The sequence below is a fragment of the Poecilia reticulata genome, chromosome 14 (assembly GCF_904066995.2).
Source record: "Poecilia reticulata chromosome 14, P_reticulata-male-v2, whole genome shotgun sequence".
Lineage (NCBI taxonomy): Eukaryota > Metazoa > Chordata > Actinopteri > Cyprinodontiformes > Poeciliidae > Poecilia > Poecilia reticulata.
This window is the reverse complement of record NC_088843.1, coordinates 6,118,072-6,131,226: the sequence shown is the minus strand read 5'-3', so window position 1 is coordinate 6,131,226 and position 13,155 is coordinate 6,118,072. Positions and strand designations below refer to the sequence as shown.

At 37.5% G+C, this 13,155-nt stretch overlaps 1 protein-coding gene across 9 annotated transcripts in view; it reads right to left on the bottom strand.

The window, feature by feature from the left end:
• fryb (furry homolog b (Drosophila)) overlaps positions 1 to 6,502 on the bottom strand; it is a 48,971-nt gene extending 42,469 nt beyond the window's left edge. For 5 of the 9 annotated variants that reach the window (XM_081615673.1, XM_081615676.1, XM_081615675.1 and 2 more), the window contains exon 1: positions 6,117 to 6,491. In XM_081615673.1, coding sequence (XP_081471799.1) covers positions 6,117 to 6,363 — 247 coding nt within the window. In that variant the 5' untranslated portion in view covers positions 6,364 to 6,491. Of the gene's footprint in view, positions 1 to 853; positions 1,175 to 6,116 lie in introns of those variants that run through there. The other 4 variants (XM_081615680.1, XM_081615677.1, XM_081615682.1 and 1 more) reach the window with 4 other exon arrangements.
• Positions 6,503 to 13,155: the final 6,653 nt, after the last annotated feature.

The window sequence follows — 13,155 nt, the reverse complement described above, 5'->3', positions numbered from 1 at the left end:
GAAAATTTACTTATGAGCCAGACCGCTAAGCTAACTTGCTACTGGTTATCCAGCTAAACTTAGCCAAACACTCATAAAATCTATTTACTTCTGGAAGTGTCCCTATAAAAACTGTATCAGCAAATAGAAAGAAAACAGAAACAAAAACTTGCATCAGTCTAGTATCAATATCCAAAATTCAATCCAGCACAAACCGCTTGGTTAATCTCTGCATCCTCAACATCAACAGCATAACAACTAATGACACAAACTGTGTGACAATGAAGCCCATTGGGGCAATAAGACAGGGATGCTGTCGTGATTGTTCAGATTCACAAACCCACCAGTGCCAGGCTGAGGAACACCGTGTCCAACAGAAACTGATAGAGGATGCTGCTGGGTGTTCACTTCTGACTGCCTCAAAGTGAGAGCAGTTCTGTTTAGTAAACAAGAACAAGAAAACTGAGAGAGACTCGGGATTCTCTTAGAATGCCAATAGCATAAAAACTTCAGTGGACACAGACAAGTATTTTAGGATCCAAATCTGCTATGCTGTGATTATAACAAAGCCAGGAAGCTCCTTGCTGTTGGCTAAGCATAAGATGTGACATTTCTGTTGAAAACTACTGAGGAATAACATGTACCCTACACTTGTACCATTATCATTTTTGCAAAGCATTTGTCAGAATGTTGTTCTATTACATAACATCACCAAATATTGACAAGGGTAGATCAGCTGCCAGCTTTTCTGTGACTCACAAAAACAAAGCAGAGTCTGTAAACTGCAGGACCCACTGACAGCTTATAAGTCTATGTGTCAGGCATTTGTCCGGCAAAACGGCAACAGCAACTGTCATCTGTTTGCTGTACTCACTGCCTCCTAAAGACTTGAGCAGAGACTTGAGGCTGATGTCAAAGAACCCCGAATCTTGCTGGCTGGTCGCCATGGCTGCAGAGGCTAGGTCGCCACGGTGACAGACAGCAGTGGGGGAACAGGACGGCAGGATGAGGCGCTGAGACAGAAGCGAGTGAGAGGAGGAGTTGACGGAGCAAAGAGGCAAGGAGAGAGAGGGAGGACGATGCAGGTGGGCAGTGAGCGATGCGGATGTTGCTGCTGTCTGTTGCTTTAAGTGCGCGTACGCACGAGCAATGAAAGTGAATGTCAGCCCTGCCTGAGCTCTGTGTTGCTATATTGTTAGCTTACACCCCCCATCCCCTCTCTGTTTTGCTCTCTCAGGACAGTGATACACAGATGTTAGCAGACGCAAGCGGCCAATCCTCTTAGAGGGAGGAGAGTGCGAGGGTAAGAAGGACGTAGTGAGAGGACAGCAGAGAGCACAAATCACCGAATTGGAGGAAACATTAAAAAAAATACAAGCAGGGAAAATGGGAATGAGAAAACTACTGAGTAATACACAATGCATAAAGAGAGGAAAATGGGATGAAGATGATTCAGTATATATACATATGTACCATAAGTGTGCTATGAGCATTATAAGCCAATGAGAACGAAGTGAAACAGTGACAGGCAGATCAAATCAGCCTATAGCCAATAACAGCAGCTTTTTGTCATCACTGCCTCATATAGACATCACATACAAGCTGTAAGTGGATGTTCTGTTATTTTATATATTGAATTTCTCCAGTAGGATACAAAATATTTTAATATTATGTTTCTATATTGGATAAAAAATGTTAAGGTTCAGTTGGGTCTTGACAAGTCCTTGCTTCTTCAAGAAAAAAAAAAGTAAAGCCCATGTAAAAAAGACATGATTTAACTATAGCACTAAAATGAAACATAAAAAAATTACTTAAAACTTAAAAGGATCAAGTAGGAGTATTTATGCGTGGACGGGTTCACAGGGGGTGCTTAGTGGTTTAAAAAGCCATTGCTTTTTAAAAAGAAAAAAATAAGCCAGTGACAGAATTGTAACTAAATGAAATCTATGACTGAGTATGGAAAATCTGGCTCTTAAAGATAAAAATCTGGGGAGCAATTTCTAATCTCTAAAACATTTATAGGAGATAAATGAGCATCATGTTTTTGCCTTTATGTTATAAATGATCATCAATTATTTACACTAGTAGCAAAGGCAACATTGTTCCAAGTGCGTAAGAGTCGGATGACTTGATAAGTAAGGGTTTTACTCATATTTTAAAGCAAAAATGATTACAGAGTACAGACATTTGAAGTGACTTTACCTTCTTAACAAAGTGATTACCACTGATAACCACAGGTAAAAAAAGGTTGGAAGCTCAAAAGGTTAATATCAAGCAACATTGCTGTGCTCCATCTAGCCTTCCTGTTTTCACAAGTTTTGCTTTTTCTTGAAGTCTGAATAAACTGCAAATGTGTATCAACATGCTTTTGTAGAAAACAGCTTCCTTTAAATTAGCATATTACATCTCTGTACTTACCTTGACTACATTTTAAACTACTCATAGAAACTAAAAACTAGCAACTTTAAGTCTCCTAGTTAGGGGGCGTTCACTGAATGAAAACAGACAACATTTTTGTCTAGTCACCAGTCAAGGCCAATTAAGCAAAAAATAGTCACAGACATTCTAAGGCCATAACTAAAACGATTATATGACTTTTTTTCCCCATTACTTGTACTATTTAAAGGCAGAAAATGTCATTTGCCAGTCTCCATTATTCTCTATTAATACAGTTGAAGCATAACTGATCAGTTAGACAGAAAATAGACTAAATGTTTCTCCTTTTGCTTTCTTACATTCAATACTCACAGTCAAACTATAAAGTAAAGGTAAGATGATCAAGCTAGATGTGCATAAGTGGTGCATAACTAGGGTCCTCACGTCATCCTGAGCTGCAGAAGTGCCAAAGGACATGTTAAAGGGAGAAAGGACAATGAGTATGCGAGTACGGGACAAGGGGACACATATAATATGGAGCATCTTGAAAGCTGCTGCCCACAGGAGGGCTACGGAGCACAGAATGGCCTGATTCACATTAAGAGACAATTAGAGCCTGATCTCAGAGGAGTAGAGATACAGCAGGGAACCTCCGCAAACTGAATCTGGTCTGGAAATTATGTTTACTTTGCTACAGTCATGGAGAAAATACTATCAGCAAATCCCATTGTGATACCATTGCAATGATATTGTTATTGTTACATCAGACATACTCGGAGATTGTTATAATCTACTGAAGTTCACTCTCTCATCTTTGTCCATACATTCATTTTTTTAAGCCAAACAATTTAAATCTTTTAAGGGTTGGGAGTGTTTACCTTTCCCAGCACTCAATGGGTAAGAAGCAGGTACAGAGTAAACATGTCTTTAGTCAACCACAAGGTAAACAAGGAGACACATAAAACAAACAACTATGATCTCACACACTAACCCTGAATGTTTAAAGAGATTTAGAGTGATTTATTAACCTGGCATGCATGTTTTCAGAGTAGACATGTGAATCAAAATGCCTCAGACAACAGCGCTAACCACAGAGTTTCTATAAAGAATTGCATTTTGTGCGTGTGTTTCTCACACTCAAGATGATAATGTGCTGTTAATTGTTGGGATTTATGGAAAATGCTTTTTTTAATTATTTTTTTTTATTTTTTTACTTTAAAAGTAACATACTGACAAATACAAATATTTTTGCAAGAAGAAAAAAACTCCCTGCACTGCAACGTTTCCTCATACTAAAAAAAGAGACATTTTCAAATTAAGATGCAAATCTTTTGCTGTACTAGATGGGGCAAGTGTTTTCACACACAGGGAAAAGTGTAAATGAGAAATACTCATTGGAGTTCACCCAAGGCAACACGAGATAGGAAAATCTATTCAAATTAATAAAAAACTGTGAGAATAGAAGAAAATCTGTTTATAGCTAGTAACAGCTAAACCCACAATTTGGGATAGAAAAGAAAATCATAAACAAAAAAAAAATGCACTCACCCTTGCAAAGCTCATTGGATTCTTCACATTCTGAGCAGAGGCCTGGGCATGCCAGCTGCTGGAATGTGATTCCTCCAAACACACAAGCAAACACACATGTGGACATATGATCATATATGCAGGGACAAATTAACAAACGTGAATTGTAGTGCATATTCACTCAACTTCAAATTAAAGATGGACTAAATGTTCATTTAAAAAAATTGGAAAGAATCATTATGGTCATCTGATTTATTCCTAATTAATCAGTCTTTGAATGTATTGGTTTCATTCCGAAGTTTAAAAACAGAAAAAAAAGTTTTTTTTTTTATTATTATTATTTTATATTTCTTGTAAAAATGATTAATTTAAAAGCAATTTACTCACCTGCTAAGTGCAACTGAGTTACATTTGTTGTAAAGAGCTCTGTTCAGTGAGTAAATGATTCCTGCCTTTATTAGTTTACATTCACTATCTATACTATACATCCACCATAAGGGAGGATGGTGAGTCCTTCTTGGTCAAACCACTAACTTGTGGCACATCTTCAGGGCTGCAAATAAATGAATTAGTTACTCTGAGAGTCTATCAAGTTCCTATCAGTCTGCACTGTAAATAAAAAATGTTGTTGAAGTGATATTTACCTAAAAACACAATTAAAACCTAATTGTGTTTTAATTAAGTTAAAACACAACTAGCTTGTGTTTTAACTTACAATGTCACAGGGTAAGAAGAAAGTAAAAACATTGTTATGCTGGAAACAGTTGCTTGCGAGGTCTTAATCTTTTGACCAAACCAATGAAATTGATTAAACGCAACAATACTCATTTCTTGTTGACATGTTATCTGTCAGTATTTCTTTGAATGATTGTCAGGAATATTTACTCAAACATCACAACAGCGTGGGAGTAAAATGGTACACACACCCCAAGAGAGAGTGTTTGAGGTTTACAGTTCACACAGTAGTGTCCCACTGACACAGCTGGGTTGATCCAATAGGTCACTGTTCTGAAGAATGTCTGAGTGAGAGAAGTTTTCATGCCAGGCATATTTGCCTCTTTCACATCAAAGCCTCGGGGGTCCATACTACCACAGCAGAGAAGGGCCACAATATTCAATTTCATGGCATTTCTTGTTTTGAGAATTTGACCATTTTAACCTTCCTGCTCAATTATTTCTAAGACGCTGTTAATTCCTTTCTGAAAGAAGTGTTTGTCCAGGTGGTACTCTGCTGCACAGGCACTACTTCAGCCCAAAATTTCCCTTCCACTTTTAACTGCACACATTTTCACTCTTCTTTTGAAGCTTGGTTAATTCCCACTAAGGGAACAAAATTACTTTGACCCTTTTTCTCCACTTACACAAATATTCTAAATTATCTTCACTTTACATCTACACTACTCTTTTTGATTAATGATGGTTTTTAATTTTACAGGTTTACTAAAGAAAAAGCACTTGGCTTTACACTTGGTTATTCCTCATTTTACCTATTTCTTTCTGTGAATGGATGGAATTGCAGCAAAGTTAACTCATAAGGTTTTAAAAAAGAAAAATGGGTTCTCTCTCTTTTTCCTGGTAATAAATTGATGCTGCTGTGGCTTTTTGTTGATGCTAAAATGTTACAAGTTCGGGCATTGATATACAATCCTTTCCAAAAGCAAAATGTGTGCCACAAGTGTAACGAATGACAATGTATGCGGCATATGTGAGTAAATCAATGAAGTCCTGCACTCAAAACAAGCATTTCAATTCTACTCAGTATTATCTATTTTTTAATATTTGCTGGACCTTGTAAAAACAAACTTTGAAGCTGTTTAGGGGTTCTTGGACATGACACTACAAGCTGGTTTAGGCCGCCAAACAACACTGCTTCTACCTCTGATTATTGGCGAAGTAATAATAGTCTGTCTTCTCAAAACAAAAATGGTCTCAAAGAGCATACAAAAGTCACAACAAAGACTTGCTAACCCTTAGGTCTTAAGGCAGACATGTAGAGACAGAGAGGGTCTGAAGGTAGCAATAGATCACCGACTTTTTCACATTTTTTCTGGGAAAAACGTGCATATTCACATTCCACTTGGTGAGCTCAGGATCACTATTTTAGGTGTGGACCAATTTTTTTTTTTGTTTTCTCCCTCAAAAAATCTTCCAGAAAAAAAGATTCCAAATTCAAACATAAGGGTTGTTACCAGGGTGAACTAAAACAGAACCCATCACAGCATGCGTTCACCTACCTGCAAAGATCCTTGTCCTCTTTCTGGATCTAGGTTGGATCTTTGAAAATCTCCCTTTGAAGTCGCTGCGGTCAAATGTGTCCGGTGACAAAGAGGCAATGCGATCCAGGACAATCCCATCATGGCTTTGGTTCTGGATGGGAAGTACTGGGTCTGAACCTTCCTTCGGCAATTGACCATTACTGGGATTGGAAGAACCGCTTTGATCCTTAAGGCTGTTAGTGCATCTCTCATCCTCTACAGACATGTCTGTATCGTCAGCAACACAAGGTGCTGGAGATCAATCTGCTCCCAGAAGTCAATATTCAAAATGAAGCCCTTTTCAGAGCTGGCAAATAGATACTACATGGTTCAACATTAAGTTCCAACAGAAAAATCTAAATAAAACAAACAAACAACAACAAAAAAAAACTCCAGAAATGTGTCAGAAAATCAAGAATTTCTAAAACCTTTCTTCACTCTCTTCGTTTCTTCTTTGTCCACATTTTGATATCCAGTTTCCTCTTATGGTATCTTCCCTTTACGATGAGTTCATTCAGTCCAGCAACGGTAAGCTCACAGTCTTGTTGCAGTTCAAGACTGCAACAAGAAGATTCTGATTCTTCTCTCTAGAGTCGCTTTTCTACGTTCTTCTTTCAGACTCCAAACGCTCTTTCATTGTCTTGCTTTTTTTGAAAAGCAATTTTTATTTTTCCAAGTTGTTTCACTGTCTTCAAAAACCCAGCTTTTGCTCTCTCTAGTTCTTTAGTTTCTTCTTGCTTTCTTTCTCAGTCTTTTCATTCTCTGAGGCACAGCTGTGTTTCTTTGCTCTCAGGTGGTGAGCATGGGAGGGATCCAGTTCCAAGCGAGCAACTTGATTGGGTGGCTTAGAAAGTTTGGGTGGTTCTTCTAGAGTTTTTTTCCCCCCTCTTCCATTTCATAGCTACCGCCTTCCACTCACTTTTTGTTTTTTTCTGGCCAGAAAAAAAAAATGTTTTTGCCGTGGTTTCTTTCTCACACACCTGTCCGTTGACTGCTTTCATTCTGTTTTTCTCCTACGGGAGTAAAGCATGACAGATAAGCATACATCTGCTTGACTCACACAGCCATACCATGGCATGTGGGTGGGTGTAAACGCTAGAGTCCCTGTGCCTCACTGGTTGAGGCTGTTCAACCAGTTGCATTAAACTCAACATGCTAATGGTGTAGGATTACTGAGACACACCTATTCACAGAGGTAAAAACCAAGTCATTACAAACAGGAAGGATTCACACTCAAAATATTTACATGGCAGTTTGATAAACAGTCTTGAATCATGTATATATTCAAAAACAATAAAAGTGAGACAGTGTTGTCTGTACTACTCTGCTGTACAGCAGGACAAATGTGAACAGAAGTTGGTTTTCAAAACCTGCCAACTGCCTACAGAAAACACAAAATTGTTACAACATGAAAGTACTTATTTAAAAGATGATGGTAAAACCTCTTAGATAAACATTGGAAAGTGGGCATAAATTAAGTCAGACCCACAGAATGCAAACTGCCCTTCTATTGCTCATCTTCCTAACTTTGCACAGGAAGTGTAACATACTGCTTTGCTCTGCCAGGGTAATTGCAAGTGGTCATGTAATCCTATAATCAGGCAATAAGTCACAATAGTCGACCTCAAGATTCTTCAAAGCTAATTCTGCTAAACAACCCCTAAATGGGCAGAAAAGTGAAGAGTGGTTGTTTAAGATACAGCTCTACTAAACAAATGTTGTTTTCCTCCTTAGGTTCTCTTCAAAGCACATTAGTGCATACAGTATCTCACTTCTGTTTTCTCTGGAGGGTTGGGTAGTTAGTGTCTCACAGGAGGCATCTACCCTCAGTTAACTTCCTGCTGTTTACCCCACTATTGTCATGGCATCAATTCACTGAGTGCCTCACCCAAGAGCTAATTTGTGGGTGTGACAACAACAAGTCTTAACGTTTTCCATGTTCTTAAAGGTCAAAGTGTAGAAAGGCACCAAGTTAGATGAAGACAGTAAGATTTTGTTGTAAACTGGAACAACTCAAGGCTACTGGTGCAGAATACAGATAAAGCCATTATACACTTTGTTAAAGGGAAGATTTAATGTAAAATAAACAGTTTCAAGCTTTATTTCATGTTATAACGTTATAATATTATATCAAAAATGTACCTGGAGAGTTGTTTTGATTCTTTCATGCATGTTTGACAAATCCTTGCATCTCCTATGGCAGCCATGTGGAAGTTCGGCCTATTTACACAAAGCTTTTCCTTGGAGCTGCCGTCTCCTCTGAGCTATTGCCCCACAGAGCACCCCTCCTCCACACCTTCCCCACGCAATTCCACTAGATTAGCAGCAGCAATTAGAAAACACCTGATGAAACTGTCTACTGACCAATCATACAAACTACTTCTCAGTCCAGTGCTCCTAAGAATGGTTGTAAACAGCTATTGGAGGAGCATTGATGTGATGACTTTGTGAAAGCAGAGTGTCGGAAACAGCAGTGGCTTCTTAAAAGGCGATTTTATATATTTTCCAGGCTCACATTTCCATTTCAGCGCATAATTAGGTAACTATGCGACCTTCAGTTGTTATAAAAAATGCTACATGACTTAAAACAAATTTGTCTTTGCAATTTAACGCCTTGAAAAGGGTGGCGTTTTGTGAGAGCAAACGTTTAGGCACCGATGAGTGGTTGCCACAGAAGATTCAAGGATTCTTCAACATGCATAAAAGAATTAAAACAACACTCCAGGTGTGTGTTTGGTGAGGGAATACCATTATAATGGGATATAAAGCTAAAAGAAGTCAATTTTACAAAATACCCACACTTTAAAATGTTGCCAAAATTAAAGTGAATGTAGGTAAACAATAGGCTGGAGGATTTAATTGGTTAATTGGTTTGTTTTTGCAGTACACTTTAGCCAACAGTTTGTACAAAACATCATGCTTTCTGACAGGGCCTTGTTCCATGACAACTGACGTGTGAAAGCAGACACAACTCACGTTCCCTGACAAGCGTCTCAGGTTTTCTGCCTAATATTTGCTGGGCCTGATCGCCCGCTTGTGTTAAGACTCACAGGTCAAAGACTGACAATCTACTTCTTCAAATGCACAATCAAACCTGCCTTTTACTCTCTTGAAGCCCATTAACACTTTGTGATGCAAAGATGTTTCCTAGTTTAATTATCTTTAAAAATGAGGCAATTGTTGATAAACTGATTATATCAATAAACATTATGAAATACACATCTTGTCAGTTCCTGTTATTTAAAGCTTTTTGTAATTCAAATACACATCATATATACTGTCATCCATTATTAAGATAACTGTGACATAAGTGCTGCCCTTTACCCACTGTAAATACACTTTGGTTTACCAAGACCAAGTAACACAACCAAAAAGGCAAACAATAAACCACAGAGTAACAGCTTGTTTTTAGCCTGAGTCTGTGGACAAACAACAATACTTTCTTAACAATAGTTGACCTCAACCAGCAACACCCTACTTTGTTTAGTAATGTAATGTTTTCTTAATTTAATCAGTCATTATGTCCCTATGTCTGGTGGTCTCTTCCTGTTTCGTTCGTTTTTCAATATCGCACATAAATCATTGTCTCCCTGATGGAGGAGCAGCGGAACCTAAGCTAAAAGAAGAGAGACAAGTAGTCTCTATAGTCTGAAATATAAAACTACTTCCTCTCCCACATAGACATAGTCTCAGCCAAATAAAACCACAAGGAATGTGCCATGATTACTTGCTGCTTCTTCATTGCTTCATTTCCTCATTTTTACTTGCTTTTCAAATTACTCAAGTTTGTCATCTAAAATGAATTTTAGAAAAATAACTGTGCTTCTTCTATTACCTTCAAAGCAAACGATGATTCCCAAATTGAATTACCTCTTGCCATAATCATCTTTCTAATTACTATTTAAATTGCAACCACTTAGAGCCCCTCTTCAGGGGAAAAAATTTTCTTCCACCTGCTGCTCAAACACGCTGTCATAGTAACTGTTGTGTAGACCGTCCTGGACTCTCAGCCACCCGGTCTAACAGGAGAGCTATGGGGATAAACACGTTTACTTTAGGCTTATGCAGTGAGGCAAGACTCCAGCTCATGGTACTACTAAGTTGAAAAAATAAAACCAGTGATAGTCTTGCTTCACCCCAAGAGTCAGGCATTTTTTAAGAACCAGTTCAGGTTTGTAACAGTTTTTTTCACAAGATTATGCCTGACATTTATTATGAGATTACGCAATGATTCTGGAATTAATTTCAACAGACGGCATCACAAAGGTAGACTGGTTGTATTTAGAGGTGTGCATAAGGAAAGGTATCAGCAAATTGTACACACAGTTTATTTTGAGATACTATATGATAAAAATACAGTGTCTTGCAAAAGTACTAACACCCTTTTCCACATTTCAAAACTTCATAATCCTGACCAGGGTTATTTTTTTAAATTACAGATAAAACCGAAAAGAATAGAATAGTCATTTGTAATCAACCCACTTTATCTTAACTCCCTTAAATTAAAATAGAGTGCAATCAATTACAGCATAGAAACTTCATGTGAGTAAATCAATCTCTGTATATTTACTGCTTGTCTGTAAAACCCACAGGTTTGTTCGGCAACATAAGTAAATAAAAAAAAACACATAATGAAGACCAATAAAAACAGTTGGAATAAAGTTGTGGACAAATTCTAAGCAGAATTAGATTATTAAACAACACCCCAAGCTTTAAGCATCTTATTGAGAACGGTTCAATCCACCTTCTGATAATGGAAAGAGGATAACACAACCATAAACCTTGGTAATCATAAAGAACTGACAAAGAGGAAATCTGTTAACATAACTATTAGTTGCGGAATCCACAAATATGTAATGTTGTAATTAAAGAAATCAATCCCCATAAAACTTAATTGAAATGCTTTGAGTGATTATAGATTATGTATCATTACTGATATTTTATAAAAGGCAGACGGGTAACTGTAGTTTGTTATTTCTGGATGTTTTTACTGGCACTGTGCTATTGTCAATATTTGAGCACGAGACTAGGACTTTCAGTTTTCTTGGACTTGTTTTTTAATTGGAATTTTTAGGGCAACACCCCTCAAAACTGTTTTCTAGTCACAGTGTTCATATATGTTCAGGAAGTGGGAACTATCACTATCTTTGTTGCTATCACTATAATTGGTTTTAATGGCAGTTGTTTGGTTTTATCCTTTGTCCCTTTCTCTTCATATTCTGATTTAACCAACACACTGACTCTACAATAGTGCCCCCTTGAGCTCACTGCAAGGATCAAAATTGCTGTCAATGATATTCTAGACTTTCAGTTTTGTTTTTGGATGTGATTTGTACACACCTTTCATTTTAGTAGGTCACAAATTATAATTTTGTCCACCAAGTACAGTACACCTTAGATAAATAGATAATTCTTGTGCTTTACATGTAGGATATTTCCAAGTCATTTATGTAAAACATTGCTATTTTTTCTTATAAGAGCAATGTTTTAAGTGCTGTGGCTTGCACCAGTCGAACAAAGAAAAACAGCTGTAAAACATGAAACAGCTACATGTCCAACATCTGTTTACCCTGGAGTGATTCTAAATTTTTTACAATGTCAATTTATATTTAAATCTGCTCTTTTCCCTGCAGTAATTCGTATTATCAATATAAAACTTGACATATATTGAGTATGTAAATTTTTTTGTAATCTGAAAAGCATGCTTTTTATTTGAGCAATTCACTTGTAGAAATTCTAAGTTTTATTGTTTTAAAAACAGAATGTTTTCTCAAGTATGCAATCTTAATTAATTATTATGTATCCTACAGATATAATAAAAAAAAAAACCAAGTAAAATACAGCTCAGTCACTGCTAAAGACTCAGCAATATTTCTGCCTGTAATTTAAGAGAAAATGTCTGCTTACACTATATAGACAAACTATTTTAAATTCAGTAATAGCACAATATTATATGGACTTTAGTTTATGCTCCAACAAACCAGTTAGTAAGTCTGATGCACATATAAACACATTACAGTATGTCTATCAGCCTTTTTATAAAGAGATTTGTTATGCAACAATATCTCTGGAGTCGCTAATGAGCTGACTAATGCACCATCAAACAACCTCAGAGCAAATTCAAACTTTACAGGAACAAAAACAACATTCGTCAAACAGAGCTATGCGAAACCTACAAGCAAATGCATGAAACACTTAAGTGAAAATAAATTAATTTCTCTCTAAAATCGATACAATCAAGCTAAAACACAGCCAGAACAGGTCTTACATATTATTGAGAGAAAAAGACTATGCTGCTACCCTCTGCTAAGTATAGCAACACCCAAGGGAAAGTCAAACAGGGACGATGATGGTAAGGAGTGTGTGTGTGTGTGTGTGTGTGTGTGTGTGTGTGTGTGTGTGTGTGTGTGTGTGTGTGTGTGTGTGTGTGTGTGTGTGTGTGTGTGTGTGTGTGTGTGTGTGTGTGTGTGTGTGTGTGTGTGTGTGTGTGTGGTGCGTGCGTGTGGTGCGTGCGTGTGTACGCGTGTGTTTTTGTGGGTTGATGATGGTGCCATAGCCAACAGGAGTGGTACTTTCTAATTTGCTGTTTATGCCTGTTCTTGTGTGTGTATCTGACAAAATCACCAGGTTATGTAAGTCTGTGGGAGTGAGGTGCAGAGTGGTATCTGTGGAAACAATGGCAGCGAGAAAAGATGGGATAGTTCAGCAGCTGAGGAAGGTACCCGAGCTGATGGAGTGGGAGGTCAGGCATGGTTCGTGTTTATGTTCATTGTCATATTTATGCTGGACTAAACCTCTGAAATGTGTTTAAGTCAAACATAGGGGGGAAAAAAACACACACTCACACACACAACCAAAATGCCCGTTTCCATCCATTTATGACTGAACTACAATCAAACACCTATTAGAGATAAATGCAATTAACATTGTGCAAAAAAAAAAAAACTTCCATAAGGCTGGGGTCATGCCTAATAAGATTATTTTTATCATTTCAACTGGAAATCCCTAACTGGCATTT